Here is a 17875-nt window from a genome sequence, read left to right on the forward strand (position 1 = left end):
CCCACCCCTGGTAGGGGGAGGCAGCCTCTGCTCTGGTAAGAGTGCTGTCTGACATCTGCAGATGCTCCTCGTCTGCCATTAAAACTAGTTATGGAGAAGCCTGGCGTCTAGGCAGACTGCAAGGTGCTGGGGGTGGTATAGGAATCATCCTTCCACATAGGGACCCAGAAACTTCACTTAGGACTTGGAGAGCACCAACCTCTCTAGCCTCAATTCAGAGCCTTAGCTCTTCAGCTCCTAGCTGCAGTGTTCCTTTGGGAAGAGTTGAAGATGCCAAATTGAAGCACGTACGACAGAGCTCTGTGGGGTCTTCTCCTTGGACACCTTCCAAAGCTTCTGGACGTGGCCTGGGCCCCAGCTCTGGGTGGCTGTGCTGGGGCAGAGTGGGACCAGATGGACCCAGAGGCGCTTCCAGCCTCAGCCATGCTGTGGATTTGTGCTGGTCCAGCAGAGCACCTGGCTCTGGGGCTTCTGTCCCTCACTGCAGACACACGGAATGCTCTTGCAGACCATCTCAGCTGGAGGCTCAGGTCTGAGGAATCAGGAAAGCAAGTTTTTCTCAAGTCTTGATTCAGAATTAGACAGTGTTCCCTCTCCTAAACAAATGAAGCTGTCTAAGAAATGCCAACATTATGACTGCATGATAGGTCTTGGTTTAGTCTCCTTCATGCATGCATTTGCATGAATATAAAAGGAGGCATAACACAGGCTTCTTTCCCTGTTCCTGTATTTTTGCTTAAAGTGTGGCCAATGCTCTGTGATCATCAGAATATCTTCAGCGTGGAGAGGTCCACCAGTGCTCTTGTAGCCACATTTTATGCATCCTCCCTCCCATGGCATTTATAGCAGATGGATTGTAATATGTGAGCAGCATCTGCTAGTCCTGCCCAGTTCCAGCATCTTTGCAGAGCTGCTTAAGCTCACCAGGAGAAGGGAAAAAAAACAAACACAACAGAACTCCTCCTTGGCAGTTGAGCCTTTCCTATGGTACAGCACCAAAACTTGCACCACAGATACCAAAGAGGGAGCACTTGTCAGCTTGTACTGATAGCTGCAGTCCAAACCCTTGCTTGGCTTTGGTTCCATCAAAGCTGTGCCAGAGGAGGCTCAGTGCTGTGGTCTGACAGCAGGAAGCTGCCCTCCTATTGAGGTTTCCCAGCAATGAGATATGAGTACGAGCATAGAAACCAATGAGAGCTCCCTCCCCCAAGGAACAGAGCTTGTTAATTTTTGTCTTGCCTGAAGCCACGTTGAATAAACGTGTGAAGCACTTGGCTAGGCCATTCTTCTCGTGTACTATCCTGTTTATTAGGTAGGTTACGTACCACAATTTGCTGCTATTTTAGCCTGCAGTATCTCAAGAAACTCTGGGGTTTCTTGAAGATCAGCCTTGCAGGGTGTTCCTATAGGTAACGCTGTAAGGCTTTGTGCTGCCTTGGACTCCAGGCAGCTCTGGGTCTCAGCAGAACTGCTCTGCATCCCCTGCTGAAATGTCCCCTCGCTTCACCACCATGCAGTACAAATTGCAAGCCATGTAGACTGGAAGAAGATTGCTCAGAGGACCCAGACTCGTGTCCTCAGCCTCTTTTTGTCTCTTGGGTTCTGGGATTTCAAGAAGGGAAGTGTGGAAGGATAGCAAAAAATACTTGGTCCAGAAGGAAAAAAAAAATGTTTTTTTTTCTGCCTTGGTTCTGCATGAGGTATTTGTGTAAGAAACAAACAGATGAACACAAGCACAGCACTGACGGGGTTTCTCCAGGCATTTGTGTCTACAGCTCTGTCAGGATTCAAATGCTGTCGCTGTGGTTTCTGTGTTAGGCATTGGTTTTAGTTTACGTGCAAGGTTACAGATTCAGTGACATCAGGCTCTCCTGTGTTTTAGGATCTGTGGATTCCTTACTTCACAATCACAACTGACATCACTGCCTCAGCAATGAGGGTCCACACCGATGGTAAGTGTGCAGGCAGCTGCTCCTGCTGCAGTGTGTGGGAGTGATGTGGCACTTCAGATCACCCCTCGCCCCTGCAACTCTCTGCCCCTTTACATTTTTCTTTCCTTTTGTTTCTCCCTCCTCTGTTATTTGCTGAGCACCAAACCGTGGTTGTACACATAACGAGGAGCAGAGCTGTGGGGAAGAAATTAACTGAGATGCTGAATTCACTGTTTAGAGAGCAAATGGGTCCACTGGTGCCATTGTGTGTCCTTAAAACATCCTGCGAAGTGCAGGTGTATTAACAATAAATCAGAATTAATGCAACCAAAGCAATTGAAGATTCAAATTCTCCATAAATGAAGATGTATTCCCAATAAAGAGACTCTGGTGCCTGAAGCAGAAGCTGGGTTAGGCTGTCATTTGTGTCCAGTCCTCTTTATTTCTCTGGTGGAAAATTAATTCAGTTTGCAGTGACTAAACAGAGGAGAAAGATCTGAGCTGTCTGCCCTGCTGTCGAGATGTGGTGGCAGCCCTGTGGGATATTTGCTTTAGCTTTTGTCTGGCTATTTAGGGTAATGGTGCAGTGAATCAGGCACCAGTGAAGATGCTCCAAGCCTTCCAGGTGCCCCAGATATTTCTGTGGGTAAAGGAGAGGCCTCTGCTGCCAAGTCTGTGGTGTTCTGTCTTTTGCACTGGCTGTCCTTCAGTAGGGCTGTCCCTTCCTGCAGCCCAGGTGTGGGCTACAGAGCCATGAAACCACACTGACCCCAGGTTGGCAGCGTAGGACAGCCAAGGGGGGGGTTAAGGAGGGCGAACCCAAGGGGGCTGAGGCACACAGGAGGGGATTTACCTTTCATAGAGGTGGTTTTCCAGTTCCACAGCAGGTTAGGCCAATGAAGTTCCAACTCACCTAAAGCTGCTGCTAATAAAACACAAGGCTGACAGTATTGACCTGTGCTAAGCAGTAGGAGTGCTTAGGTTATAATTAGAGCAAGAACCATTATATATTTCAAAAAAGAATAAAGTCAATTGCTGGTTTGCTGGGAAGAGTTGTTTGTTTGAAACACGGAGCAGTTAATTACTGAGAAGTGAGCCAACAGTGCAGCTCTTGTTTATTTTTGATATTCTAAAGATTCGGTTCTCAGGCACGACTGAAGCATCTTTGGAAATGCAGCATCATCCAAATTCAGCTGTTGCAAATGTTACGAAGAGAAATCGGTAAATAAGAGCCTCAAAGCAGAATGTCTTACAGGAAACAGAGCCAATCAATTTCTACTTGATTAAGCTTTGTTTATAACAGCTTAAAAGATGACAACTTTCTTCTTTACAGCACTGTTAACAGAAATGTGCTCAGCAAAGGTGAGATCTGAACCTGGTGCCAACGCGTGGTGGTGAAGCGGAGATGTTTGCTTCTTGCAGAGCAGGGGAAGCAGAATTCTTGGGCTTCTGCAATCGTATTTCTCATGTTCAGCTCCTGCTGAAAGCCTGTTTTCTGTGTATCTTTGTGGAACATAATGGCTTTAGCTGCACTTCAATCTACTTATTCTTCCTATTCCTTTCTCCCCAGGAGAAGCCTTTTCCTTTCCTTATCAGTGTAAGCTCAACAAAGCACTAAAGATGATCCCCGCAGTCAGGCATATGCTGACATCTCCTTACAGGCCATGAACACAAGACGTGTCCTTAAAGCCCTGTTTCCTAAGGCTTTTGCCTGACTGTGGGTCTGAATGGCCTTTTTGATTTATTTTTTTTTCCCCTATCCAGTATTATGGTATAGAAAATAATAAACTGCTTTAATCACTTCCTAATAGTATTCTCAGGAGCACCTCCATCTCCTGGTCCTTTTGGTGAGTGTGAATGCCTGCCCCAGCTCTGCCAGCCGTGACATTAATGCTGTTGCTGCTTCGTTTCTCTCTTGCAGGCTCTCTGTGGAGGTACATCCGTGCCAGCATGTCTCTCTCTGGGTACATGCCCCCGCTCTGCGACCCAAAGGATGGGCACCTCCTGATGGATGGAGGTTACGTCAACAACCTTCCTGGTAGGTGTCCACGTGGGGTGGAGGGAAGCTGCTGAGAACACATCGCAGTCTGCAGATCTGTTCCCCTCATGATTGCTTTCCAAAAAAAGGAGCAAGGATCAACACTGCAGCCACCTGTAACCTCATGGTGGTTACCAGCAGTCGCTGTTCTCAGTTTCCTTGGTGTTTGTGTTGCTGTGGCTTTATTAAGTCTGTCCCTTGTTATGGACTATTTCCTGATACTCACATTCCAAAAACATAATTCCAAGCTCATTTTGAATTTATTATAGTGGTCACTGCAAGGAGAGAGCAGAAATTAACTGCAAGCACGTAGTCCTTGTTTCTGTTTGAAAAGTATCACTTGAATAGCAAATGGTTCTGAGAAAGCAAGAGTATTAATGGTTCATTATTCAGCCTGGTGACTGTGGTAGGAGAACATACTGCATCAGAGCACTCGCTGGAGGACTGTTGGAAGTAAATGGTAGTTGGTATTGAAAGCAGCCAAGTAACATTATTTTTTCTTTATTGTCCAGCTGTGAGTTTTCACTGTAATGCAGCCGTAGAATTGAAACAGTATTTCAGTGGTTCTGTTAAATCAGATGCCAATGTGTGTCTTGGAGGAGCTGGAGGGATGGATGAGCTGCGGAGAGGGGGCAGCCCCGTGCCAGCGTGGGGCTCCTGTGCCAAATGTCAGCTTTGTCTTTACTGCCAGAGGGGATGGGGATGGTGGCTGAGCTGTGTGCTCAGAGCCTGATGGATTCTGCTGGTCTTGGTTAGAATCATGGAATCATTGAGGTTGGAAAGGACCACTGGGATCATCAAGTCCAACCATCATCCCATCCCTACTGTGCCCACTGACCATGTCCCTCAGTGCCACATCTATTTTTTTTATGAACACCTCCATGGACGGTGACTCCACCACTCCCTGGGCAGCTGTGCCAATGCCTGACTGCTTTTTTCAGGGAAGAAATGTTTCCTAACACCCAACCTGAACTTCCCCTGGCACAGTGTGAGGCCATCACCTCTTGTCCTCTTACCTGGGAGCAGATGCTGACCCCACCTCACCACAACCTCCTTTCACGTGTTTGTAGAGAGCACTGAGATCTCCCCTGAGCTCTTCTCCACACTGACCCATCCCAGCTCCCTCAGCTGCTCCCCATTACACTTGTGCTCCAGACCCCTCACAGCTCCATGCCCATCTCTGGACACGCTCCAGGGCCTCCACGTCTGCACTGCAGTGAGGGCCCAGCACTGAGCACAGCACTGAGGTGCGGCCCCACCAGTGCCGTACAGAGGGACGATCCCCTCCTGCTCCTGCTGGCTGCACTGCTGCTGACACAAGCCAGGATGCCGTGGGCCTTCTTGGCCACCTGGGCACACTGCTGGCTCGTGTTCTGCTGGCTGTCAGCTCACACCCAGAGCCTTTTCCTCCATGCTGCTTGCCAGCCACTCTGCCCCAGTCCTGTAGTGCTGCATGGGGCTGATGTGACCAAAGTGCAGCACCGAGCACCTGCTCTTGTTGAAGCTCATACAACTGGATTATTCTGCTCCCCATCTCTGCCTTTCAGCTCAGGGGAGCGAGTGCCCTGAGGATGGATAGCTGCTCGCGTGGGGCAGAGGTGGAATTGGGGTGTAGGAAGGCTGATGTGGAGCAAGAGTTGAACCCAAAATGGACCCAGTTGTGTGAATTCACTTGTGCTTATTTGGGATGCTTTTTATGGCAGGGCTGTGGTTATGGTCAGGAAGCACTGGAAGGTAGGTGAGTCATGAAAGTGGCCATGCCAAGAGAGATGTACAGTGTCAGTGCAGTTTGTGTACAGATCGGAGGAAATCCAAGTTAGAGACTACATCTGAGCATCCCAAGTCCTTTAGGTGTTCAAGACAAACCCAAACACTATTTTCTTATCAGGGCAGTGTTTGCCTAAAAAACAGAAATAGAAATAACACAAAGTAGACCCCCCCAATTTTCCATTGACTTTGCAGTGTGTGACTGTGTAAGCAAAAGCATGAATTGCAAATTGAGATGCTGTTTATTGGAAAGTGCACAAAGTGTATGTGCAAGTGACACAAAGTGGAAAAGATACAATAGACTGAACCAGCCCAGGAATATAAATCCAAGTTACAGAACAGATCTGATTTAAATATGTATCTAAATTAAGCACATAAATTGGCTCTTCAAAGCTGTGGTTTTCCTACGCATAACTATTCTAGAAATTGCAACTATCTTGGACTCTGGGGGCGTGGAGGAAATGTAATGCATTCTGTAAGGTGTGTGTCCTTCTCTCCCCTCCTTTGGCACTTTCCTATATTCTCACCCATATCCAAAGGCTGCAGCTCGTTCTCTTTCTACCGACCTTGAAGTAGGAGGTGTTGCCTCATTTCTCTCCAACTTCAAATATGAATCTTCCTCTTGGATCCAAAGCTTTCTGCAGACTGAAATCCTCCCAGCCTCTCCTTGCTGTCTGCTTCCTTTGCTGCTCCTTTTCTTCATCGTCTTCTCTCTGCGGGGTTGCACCTCTGCACTGCTGACTCCTCTTTATGGCCATCACTGCTTGTTCTCTCTCCAGGTCCTCCAGGTCTTTGTTCTCGTGGGAACCGCCACGCTTTCATGTTGCCCCCAGTTGCACCAGACCAGGTGTTTGTGCTGTGCTTCTCTTCTCCCTGCTTGCAGGTTTGCTGCTGCCTTCACATTGGCTCTGGTGCCATAATGGTGCCAGAGTGAGTCGGGTCAGCCTGCCCTCCTGGGGAAAGCTTCCCCGCTTGGTGGTGTTCACCAGGAGTTCAGCAGTGTGGCCTCGCCCTGCTGTTAAGTGGGGGCTCTGTGCTGCAGACTGAGATCTCACAGTTGGAATGGACCTGGGGAAGTGGTGTTGTGACAGATGTGCTGCAAACGCTTACATCTGGAGCTGTTCAAAGAGATACCCATGGTGTGCCCCATGTCAGGTTCTGTCTTGCTGAGCAGTACCTATGTAAGCTGTGTCTGTGCAGCACCAGAGTTGACATCGTTGTTGGAAGTGTACTGATGTGACCTTTTTTTCCCCACTAGCTGATGTGGCGAGGTCCATGGGTGCAAAGGTGGTGATAGCAATCGATGTGGGGAGCCGGGATGAGACCAACCTCACCAACTACGGTGACTGCTTGTCCGGCTGGTGGCTGCTGTGGAAGAGATGGAATCCACTGGCTGAGAAAGTCAAGGTACCACAGACTGCACTGCAATATCACCTAGTTTTATGGGCAGAGCAGGAAGCTTTCTCTTGATTATTCAGGAACCAGCCTGTGACAGATCAAATCGTTTCTTGGATTTGAGCACGTGCTTGTGGGTGAGGTAAGACAGGCAGTGCTGTGACACTGAGGGAAATGGACCACCACAGAAGAGGGGTAGAGCCCTGCCTGGGGAGGGGAGTGTGGGCTGCAGAGGTGCTGGCTTTGTGAGAGCACAGAAACCTTTTCTTGTAGGTGGCTAGTTTGATAAAGTCAGAATTTACAGGCTTCACTGATGAACTAATAACTTTGTCCAGTTCTGTGCTGTGTACTAACATCTCTGAGCTGCTGACTAAGGAGGTTTCAGCAGTAGGCACTAATTAACATTACAACTGCTGCTCATGTATACACACTGGGCTGCAGAGTATGATTTTTTTTCTTGCTGCATGCAGTCAGGCCAGCTCTATTGTATATCCTCCTGCATTTCCTAAATCATCTGGCTTTGCAGTGCTCCCCCAAGGGAATGCTGTTTTTTTTTCCTTCTCCTAACTGCTATTAACGTGTTGCCTTGTGGCAATTGGAATTAAAATACATGCTTCCCAAAGTCAGGGAAAATATTACAAACTGTGGGTACTGCTCTGTAATCTCAAGTTTTTCCTCTAATTACTCTCTTCCCTGAAAAGCTCTCATCTCCCTGAGAAGCAGCCTGGCTTCCCTTTTGGAGGCAGTGCAGCTGCTGAGCGCCCTGCTTTGTCTCAGCAGAGCTGACCATGCTGCTTCCAGCATGTAGTGGGAATGTGTGGCTGCTGAAATAAAAGACCTTGGCTCCTCTTAGTAGTGCCCAGTGAAATATTATGAGTCTCCTCTCCTTAAATCTGTGGAACACCGGAGCAGGTTGTCCAGAGGGGCTGTGGAGAAGTGTCCACTTGTGGAGCTGCACCAAAACCCAGCTGATGGGGTCCTGCACAGCCTTCTCAGCTGCCCCTGCCCGAGCAGGAGGCTTAGACCAGGCAGTATTGAGAGGTCTCTGTCCAGCTCAGCGAGTCTGTGGTTCTGTGAAGTCTCTGCCCTGGTACATAGAGGGCATCACTGATTTCTGCTGTGAAGGACCACTGTGCCCCTCTCACCTGAGCTCACATCTTTCTTAAGTTACCACCCCTGTCTTGAAATGGAAGATTCTATTCAATCTTGTGCTGCAGAAACGTGAAGGCAGTTCTCTTTCTGCTCTTGGTTGTGGACACTCCATCCACACTGCCTGCAAAACAGAGGGGCTGACGTTTGAAGCTTCAGCAGGCTTCTGCGTGCTTCTGGTCTAAGCCTGATAGATACCTTGGCTATTCTCTTTGCAGAGAATACAGAGCACGCTCTGACATTTCTGACCCAGTCACAATGGTGTGTCTGTCCTGCTTGGCAGGTGCCGAACATGGCAGAGATCCAAACACGGCTCGCGTACGTGTGCTGCGTGCGGCAGCTGGAGATGGTGAAGAGCAGCGACTACTGCGAGTACATCCGGCCACCCATCGACCGCTACGGCACGCTGGATTTTGGGAAGTTTGATGAGATCTGTGTAAGTGCTCCTTGGTGAAGGCAGCTCCCCCAGCCTGACGTTCTGCAGGCTAAATTGGTACCTAAACAGCGTGAGAGTAAGAGAATTCAGTTGGCACTGAGTGAATAATTGACATTAAATAATACCGTGGAATGATATCATGTCTGTGGGATTGGGTTACCGGCAGCAATTGAGTTAGTAATTGTGATTATATAATAACCTGCAAGTGGATCAGCTCCCTCGCTGTCCTATGACGGTTCTTACTCAGCTGCTTGGTGAAACCTCCTTGGTGTCTGAGTTGCGTTGGGCAGTTGTGGTTTGTCAGATGGTGTCATTTCTCTTCCTTGATTATGGAGCTCGTTGTCACATGAAAGATTGGAAGAAGTCTGCGGGGAAGCTGTGAATCATTGAAATGGAGGGCAACGTACTAAAAGATCCGACTTGGCTCACATTTCAACGCTTCTATTAATAAAACATATCATCCATCTCTCCTCCACACCTGATAGCATAGCGGGACAGTGGCACCAATGTGAGTGGGAGGGGTGGTACCGGGTTACACGTCTTTGGGACTTAGTTCTGTTTGTTTACAAACTGGAAATCAGCATGGGAAGATCCGACTCCAGATGTGCCATTGAGGTGTCTTAGTGACAGAACCCAGCATTGCGAACCAAAACATTTCTGCCTGGTTTGAGGGAATGATAGCAATTTTGGCTCATTATCTCTTGTCAAGGAAGTTATTTTACTGTCTTTTTCCCTTCTGTGCTTCAGCTGTGCAAGTACTTTCCATGTTCAGGTGTTTCTGCATAGCTTTGCTCTTCTTCTAGTCTGGGGAAAAAGAAAAAGGCAAGACACCCATTTTTGCTTAAGTAGCTCTACTTCATGGATGTGCTGAGAAGCCACAGTACTCATTAAGCTGCAGGTTGCTTTCCCAGCACTGTTCCCTAATGCTGTCTTATAAACACTGAGTAAAATCAGTAATGCAATTAAGCCCTGCAGATTTGCATTTAAGAGAGTCCTTAGGACCAAAGAGCAGCTATTCAAAGCCACAGCCTGGTTCTCCAGCGTCACCCACGTTCCCAAGGATGCTTGATGTCTCAGCTTGGGGGTAAGAGCTTGGTCTGCCAGTGGGGTCCTGAAGCTTCCCCAGTTCCATAGTGCTTTTCTCTCAATGGGTGCTCCTGGCCCCTTGAAAACCCTGACAGACAGACAGGGCTGATGGATCACCACAGTAACAGTGAGCTGCCAAATCCTTGTTCACTCTCTGTCTAATTTGACGGTGTTACAGAGAGTTGAAGACACCAGGCAATTCTTTCTCAGTGGAATAAAAGCTTGAGGAAAGTGCAGTTTGTCAAAGGTGTCAGTGTCTGTGAGCGAGTTCTTGGCACACAGTGCTATAGGTGGGGGAGAGCAGCACCCTTCTGGGTTCCCTTTCGTATGCTGCAGCAAAGAAAGCTTTGTCTCTGGGGGAAGGGGGGTTAAGCTGTGCTGACCTTACAGGGCATCCTGGGCATTCCCTATTGCTGCAGGCTGTGAAGCAGTTGGGGTTGGTGGTTTTGTTGGCTTTAATTTCAGCTGTGTACCTGGGTTGTACAGAAAATAGCAACGAGCAACACAGGGCTGCAATTCAGCTTGTCCAAAAGAACAAAAATCCCTTCTTCAGGAGCAAAATCCCTGTTCTGTATCTGCCTGTAGCAGTCAGGCTGCACGTCACTTCCCAGAGCTCAGCATCTTTTGGACACTTGGGCTGCCATAGATCTGTCGGGCCCCTTCTCCTGAGCACTCACATCCAGCCTTGGCTGAGAAGCCGCGATCGATCGAAGGTGAATTCCACCCTGAGTTCGTGCCCTGCTTTGAATCCTGTCCAAAAAACAGATGGGAAACAATAGCAGCTGGGCCAGGGCTGCTTCCAGCACTGCAAGGCGCAGTGTGTGCTGCTGCTGCCAGAGCTGGAAATAGAATCCAGGGCTCCCAACACCTGTTGTTCCGTCCTTTCAAGTTCGTTCTTAAACACAGTTTCTATTGACTGATCAGAAAAAACAGAAGAGTGAAACTTGGAGCAATTGGCTTGTTTTTCCTATTGTTTTCTTGCTAGTGACAATGCCTTGTTACTGTCCCAAGTGCCAACTACTTTAGACTTCTAAAGTAGTGGAACATGGAGTGTGTGGCTCTGCTGTTGTATCTGCTCCAGCAAACCAGCTCTTGTGTGCTTGGTGCTGTCTGGCATAGCTCACTGAGGAGTGCACCAGGTACCCTACTGGGGCTTTTCTTTGCTAGACCAAATTTTCATCCAAGAGGTGAAAAAACACAAAGTAAGAGTGTTGGAAGAGTGCTGTGCTCAAAGGGTGTATGCATACATGTACTGAGATGCTCGATGCTGCTGCTGTAAAAAAAATTGCTGTCAGGTGGCATTTAATTACGTACTATGTGGGGGAATCGAGGGTCCGTTGGCTTTTAGAATTAAAATAGCACTTTGTTTGCTTAACTGATCCCACTGATTGTTGGGCTGAGTAGTCTTCATAGCTAAAGGCTGGAAAGCACCAAAAATTGAATCCACCCTTGAGGGCAGACCTGTGGATTTCCAGCAGTTATGTGGATGTGACATCATATTTGTGGGCTTTTTTGTTGCCGACAACTTTTTTTCATCCTTTTTCACCTCTTGATTCTGTTTTTCTTGCAGGAAGTGGGATATCAACATGGGAAGACTGTGTTTGGTGTCTGGTCCAGGAGCGGCGTCCTTGACAAGATGCTACGAGACAGACAAGAGACACACAAAACCAAAACTTCTGATGTGAGTGTTCAGTTTAATTGCATTGCCCTGCAAGAGCTACTTGAAGCCACCAGAGACTGGTCAGGGAGATGAGGGAGAACGATTGCCTCAAGTGTGGGTTTTTTGTGTGAGGATGCACGTATTAAAGTATTTTAGGTGGCACACACAAGAGGTGTGATCAGTTTTTCAGAAGTTTCTTTCCTTGAACCGCAGTATGGAGAATGAGGTCCTGCACTTCTTGCATCATCGGCTGCAAGTGTGACCAAAGTGTGTTCCACCTGAGTCCCAGTGGTTTTGACACAGCCAAACAAATCTCTATCCCTGTTACCTCATGCAGACATCCACCCATGTCCTCACCAAGCACAACACTGTCTCTCAGGCCCCAAGAATGCATGTAGCCCTCTGTAAGGCAGCTCTCCTCTTGCTGTTTTGTTCCAGCAGATTACTGATGCTTCCTTTGTTACCCAGAGGTATTCACAACACTGAAATACTGGGGGAAGGTGGGATGCTCACCCCATAACCAGCGCCTTCTGTGACATCCACACACACCAGCTGTGTATGTCCACCTCCTCTTCTCCCTTCTGGGGTGTGGGTCAGCAGCCTGCAGGCACCAAATGCTGCTGGAGGAGCTGCTTCCTGCCCTGAGAGTTGCAGTGGAAGGGGTGACTGTGACCCAGCAGGGCCTGGGGCAGGATGGTCTGTGCATGGCCACAGTGTACCCATCGCATGGATGCACGTCTCAGAGTAATGTTGGCTAACACAACAAGTGACCTCTTAAGAATTACTTTTTTGTTTGTTCTTGTTCAGCAAACTTCGGGCTGTGCCTGGGTATTGTTCTTGGTACTGGAAGCTGCCCTGCTGAGGCAGCGGCTCTCCCACCAGCTGTCCAGTGCTGGTTGCAGAGGATGTGAGTTGGGATTGCTGGTATTGATCTCAGGCGTTGCTCTTGGGTTTGTAATTCCAGCGCTAAATTCAGCCTCTGGAGCTGGTGCAGTAACTGTGGGCTACCTCAATTGCCAGTTTTCAAGAAACTGTTACCAGTTTTTTGAGGACTTTGGAACTATATTATAATATATTGGCTTATTATCCTCACTTCCTTTGAATTCCTCTTATTTAAAACCCAAGTTCTACAAAGGCTTCATGTTTTACCCAGTAATTCTTCTTTATTGTCTTTTAGAGATAGGGAAATTAGCAGTAGTATCTTAAGTGATTGCCAAAATGCATTGTAAGTGTAGTGAGCTTCAGCAAGGAGAGTCAATAGAGGTGAAAAATGACATTAAGAGTTTGCAGCTCTTCCAGAGATCGGTGGCTGAGCACTTCAGCTGGGAGAGAAGTGGTGTGAGCAAGGGGAGAGGAAGGGTAAGCCTCGGAGCAATGGGCATTAGCCTAACAACAAATAGCAGGGCTCAATTTTTCAGACACCCACATCTGGCTTGTTGCCTTTAGATCCCCATTTGTCACCCGAGAGGGACAAATGTTTGTAGGGTGTGTGAGTCATTTGCTGAAATGAAAATGGCTCTGCTGGGATAGTGAGTGACACCCTCAGCTCTGCCCCTGTGAAGGATGCCAAGGGATGGGGGGGGTGAGTGCTGATGCCTGCTACCATCAGGTTAATCCCACCTAAGCTGATGGGCAGGGTGGTGGCTGAGGGTGAGCAGAGAGGAGCTGAGCTTTGTGAGAAAAGAGCTGATGATCAGAGTAGCCCGAGGAGTAGCAGAGCTTGTTGCCTTTACTGGGAAGATGAGCTGAGCTAGGAGATGTGTTGGCATGAGCTGTGCAGGGGGTGGGGGGGTCTCCATTCTGCCTCTGAGCCTGTGTTCAGCTGGGCACATGCTGCTGTGTGTGTGAGTAGGCAGAAGGAGAAGTCAAGGGACAGAAAACAGTGCATGTCCATCAGAAATGGTTGTGTCCTGTTTCATCTTCTTTTATCACCAGCTGGTAACAAGCTTGAACATCTTTGCTGCCATTAACAAATGTACCTTTCCAAGAAGACTTCGTTAAAAATTGCCCATGAGATGGGATGCAATCATTCAGGCTCATATTTCAGTTGAGTTACGGTATTACAGCTGTGCATCGTGCAGGATTTTGAACATTCATCATCATCTCCCCTGTTGTTTTTTATGGCAGTTCCACTGCCAAGTAGGTCATGCAGTGCTTGTAGATAGAGCTTGTCATTGCCTTTCTGTGTGAGCACTTTGTAACGAGGCAGGAAGTGCTGATTGCTGGGGCACCAAAATGGTGCAAATACAGGGGTGTGAGGATGGCTGTCCAATAGGCTGTCAGCCTGCTGTGCTCCCCAGGCCTGGAGCTGAGCTCTGGGCTGTGTTCTGAGCACCTCAAAAGCTCCTGGAGACAAAGAGACGTCGTAATCTGACTTTTGTTTTAATAGATTAATTTCTATAAAATAAGAGGTATTGCAGGCTCCCACCGGGGTGCTTTGCTTTTTTCCTTAGCCCTTTAGAGTCACTTAAGTCCTTTATCTCTGCTGTCTTCCAGGGATAACAGCTGATATTTTTAACTTGCTTTCATTAGCAAAGGTTTTGATCTATGTTTTACTTCTTCAGCTATTTCGGGAGCGTTCAGCATCTTGGAGCGTTGGGCTCGGTTGCTTTTCATCTTGATTCCATGTTGCAAGCATTGAATTTTTACTTAATCTCTGGATATTTAAGCATTTAGATACTTCTGGCTTTCATCATTCGGTTGCTATTTATCTCTCCTTAAAATGCAAATACCGAAGTCGTGAACAACAGCAGCCTTACATAAAGTTCATGTGAACAACCCCAATTCTTCCCAGTGCAGAGCAGTGCAGTGCCACTAATTGGATCTCCTCGGGGAAGTTTTGTCTATTGAAATGTTATTCATAGTCAAAGCTAAATATACTCCAGCAGACTACAATAGTAACCGTCTCTCCACTCTCATTTATTTAATAAAGATTATGCTGAAGAGAATACTTTCTCCCTTCTTGGAGAAAATACTGTCGGGGAAGTTTGAGAGTAGGATTCGAATGAATCTGAGGCACTTCTTTTCCTTGCATTAACCGATGGGAGAGTGATTTTGTCCTTAGAAGTGTCGGAGGAAGTGTTCAAACACTGCACTCCATTTTGCAAAGCATCAGATGGGCAGTCACCTGGTTTCCCACCAGGCAGCTCCAGTCTGAGAGTGAGGCCTTTGGGCTCAGTTTGTTGGTGTGGTGAGTCCACATCTCAGAGTGCAGGTGATTGCCTCCAGCACTGCTGTGTGCTCTGTGGGCACTAAATGAGGATATGGATGCTTTTTCCCTCCCATCCCAGGGAACGGCTGTCTGCAGGCACTTTGCTGGGACCGCTCAGGTCGCATATTCACAGCAGAGCAGGACTGACTCACTCTTCTGCTGGCTCCTTGATGGTCAGACCTTATTCTGAGCCTCTGTACTTCTTTATATTTTACAAAGCATGTCCTAAGCCACTGCTGTTTCATTTCATGCTGCTATTTTTTAATTCTGTTTGGGCCTTTCTCTGTCCACCGCACCCAGCAGCTGTTTGTCCCGGATCCACACTCTGCTATGGCTGTACTAAATCACATCAGAAGTTGCTTATGGATTAGAGGTCAACTGAGAGCAATCTGCTGCAGCTGTAATGGGCTTCTGCTGTGACCCTGCGGGGGCTGTGTGATTCACAGTGCCGATGCTCTTGCCAGAAGAGCAAAGAATTGCTCACAAAAACCCTGTGTGAGGGAGCTGCTCTGGCTAGAAGCACGTGGGCAGACCCTCACAGCGACTCCTGGCAGCTCCATGCCCATCATGAGTCCCCACCAGCTCCTCACCTCTGCTCTCCTCTGGGGCAGGCTGCTGTTGTGCTGATGAAAGAGATTGGTTTTGAAGATAGGCAAAGACTATTTGGGTTTCCACCTGGTCACCTGTGCCCACCTCAAGGATGCGGGAAGGCCAGGATGGTCCTGAAACGCCTAACCTGGGTCTTATGGAAAGAGAAACTAGAGCAAGCAGCTCTTTGAAATAGAGAATGCTCAACCCACTGCCTGGGTGAGACAGTGAAAATAGAAAGGGTTTATTACAAAGAGGGATGACAGTGGGCAGCATTCCCCCTTGCAGGTGGATGTCTCACCTCGGGCTCCTGCTCACTGCGGCACCTCCAGCCCCTGCACTGCCCTGAGTATGGGGCTCCCCTGCCAGGTCCTGATCCCCCCATCCTGAGCTTTGCTTGCACTGCTTCTATGGCTCTGCAGGCTCCTGTGGCACTGTGGATCCTTCTCCCTTCCCACCAGGCTCCTTAGGGAAGGAGAAGTCTGCCTGGGGGCTGCAGCTGGCCCAGCAGGTCCTTCTGACAGAGTAAGACGGAGTGGTGGTGGAGAGCAACCAAGTACCAGGAGCACTGTGTGTCGCGGAGCTCAGACCCTCCAGTTCTTGTCTTTGTAGCCTTTTGTATAGTTTCCTACATTTCAGTAAGGTTTCATACTGCATGGATGGAGAAGAGCTGGTTGAACCTCATCCCAACACCTGCTTGCCCTTGGGAAGCCTGTCTGCAGCACAGCCCTGCTGCAGGGTCACTGTTCAGTGCATTACTCACCAATGAGTAATGAGGGGGAAATCGTGGCAAACGTACGTCTGGAGCTTTTGTGTGTTCAGTGTCATTTGTACATCGTCTTGAATTGGGTATTCTGTGGACAGCTGGTAACATACCTCAGCCTTAATGCTGTGTTTCAGAACGTGACCTATCCCAGCACCTCCTTCACAGACCTGGCAGAAATCGTGTCCAGGATCGAGCCAGTGAAAGCTGCCGTGGCTGATGGTGAGTCTGGAGATGGGTGGGTTCCTCGTGGCTGTGCCCCCCTTCCAATTACCCTCATTTTGTGCAAAATAAAACCTGTGCAAAGACAGACTTCTGTTCCTCCTTGTGCTGCCCGTGTCCCTGTGCTGGTTTCACTCTTTGCTCTGTGTCCTTTAGACAAAAGAGGAGGGCAGCTTAAAGTGAGCCTGCTTCGTGCTGCCTTGAAGCAGACCTGGAGTGACTCATGGGCTCAGCTATATGCACACCCCTATTAGGGGAGCATTAATGGGCTAATGAGGAACAGATAATGGCCCTGCATTTTTACATGGAGAGTCCTGAGTGCTTTGAGCCTCAGATGTGTGCTGCAGAGCACACAGTACCAGAACCCAGGGCTGACTTAACAGCATGAGGCTCAGGTACCCAAAATCTTTGAGTGTTTCACCAGGGCTGGGGCTTTTTATAATCAGTCTCTCCCTTCCCTCCTGATTTTTGTTCTTGCAGAGAAAAATCTAAAGTTAGCAGTCCTTCCATCTGTGACTGTTTGTAGAGATGTCCCCCCGGTAATTGGAAATGCTAATTGCAATCATATGCCTTATGAAGAAAATATTAATCAAATGTCTGAAGCAGGTGCTGTAAGGTTGAAGAGTTCGTGCTGTGTGGTTGTTGAAGGCATTGGAGCTGAGCGCTGCGGGGATGGCCTTCCTGTTAGAGTTGGGTTGTTGGCCCTGCTAGGAGGGTTTGCTTTTAGCTGGGTGAGGTCATTAAACATGAGTAACAAAAAGCAGACATGGCAAATTTTGGCCTAAATACCCCAATTTGCTTGGGGTATTTGGGACACAAGGGGCTGTTGCCATGTGGTCCTCAAAGGTGGGATCTATAGGTTACAGACCTCAGAGTAGGGGGAGGATGGCACGGGGAGCTGTGCATGTGGCAGCAGGTCTGGAAGGACATTCTGTGTTTATGTTGTGGAGGACATCGTGTGCTCCCTGCAGGAACCCTGCATGGCTTTTGGGGGTGTAAAGGTGTCTGTGTGAGCCTGGCATTGCCCGGTGCCCGGGGTGACTGCCTGCAGCTCGGAGGGAGGGCGGCTGCTTCCCCAGCGGCTGCAGGCAGTTCTGTGCATGTGCTGCCCTGAGCCGTGGGCTTTGCTGCTGGTGTTGGTGTGTCTGCTGCTGTCCTGTGCTTCCTGGGAGCCTGGGTGGGAACTGCCCCTGGCAGAGAAGGTGGAACTAGGTTTTTTCCCTGGAATCATAGAATGGCTTGGATTGGTCTGGGTTGGGTTGGACTGGGATGGACCCTAAAGATCACCTGATTTCAGCCCTTCCTGAGTGGGATCCCAGCCCTCAGGGATTCAGACAGGCCCGGCCCAGCCTGGCAGCATGCCGCAGGTCTGAGGCTGGATAAAGAAATTCTGCCAACAGTTCTGTCCTTTTCTCTGAGGAAGACGTTGCTTTAGATCTGGAGGCTCTGCTGGTCGGGGAATCTTCACCCTTTTTGCTGCCACTTCTCCCCTTCTGCTGTGCTTTGTAGTGATTAGAATGGAATGACGTGAAGTTTTCAGCCTTGAGCAAACTGAGGAAAATGCTTCAAAAAGTTTAAAAAGCAGTGGGGGAAGTGAGGAGGTGGTCCATCGGGAGGAGTGGGGTGGGG

At 48.6% G+C, this 17875-nt stretch overlaps 1 protein-coding gene and 1 long non-coding RNA gene across 4 annotated transcripts in view; one reads left to right on the forward strand and one right to left on the reverse strand.

Annotated features, from left to right (window-relative positions):
* The window catches only part of PNPLA7 (patatin like phospholipase domain containing 7), a 116458-nt gene that overhangs the window by 94344 nt on the left and 4239 nt on the right, over positions 1–17875 (forward strand). For 2 of the 3 annotated variants that reach the window (XM_025156087.3, NM_001130742.2), the window contains 6 exons: positions 1883–1952; positions 3853–3969; positions 6995–7143; positions 8564–8716; positions 11373–11483; positions 16162–16246. In XM_025156087.3, coding sequence (XP_025011855.1) covers positions 1883–1952; positions 3853–3969; positions 6995–7143; positions 8564–8716; positions 11373–11483; positions 16162–16246 — 685 coding nt within the window. The remainder of the gene's footprint in view (positions 1–1882; positions 1953–3852; positions 3970–6994; positions 7144–8563; positions 8717–11372; positions 11484–16161; positions 16247–17875) is intronic. The other variant, XM_040649098.2, reaches the window with a different exon arrangement.
* LOC121107055 lies at positions 5960–17130 on the reverse strand. The gene is made up of 2 exons (XR_005840428.2): positions 8916–17130; positions 5960–8777 (listed from the first exon to the last, which is right to left on the reverse strand). It is a non-coding gene; the product is annotated as an uncharacterized LOC121107055 (long non-coding RNA).

This window comes from Gallus gallus, chromosome 17 (genome assembly GCF_016699485.2).
Source record: "Gallus gallus isolate bGalGal1 chromosome 17, bGalGal1.mat.broiler.GRCg7b, whole genome shotgun sequence".
In the NCBI taxonomy this organism is placed as follows: Eukaryota; Metazoa; Chordata; class Aves; order Galliformes; family Phasianidae; genus Gallus; species Gallus gallus.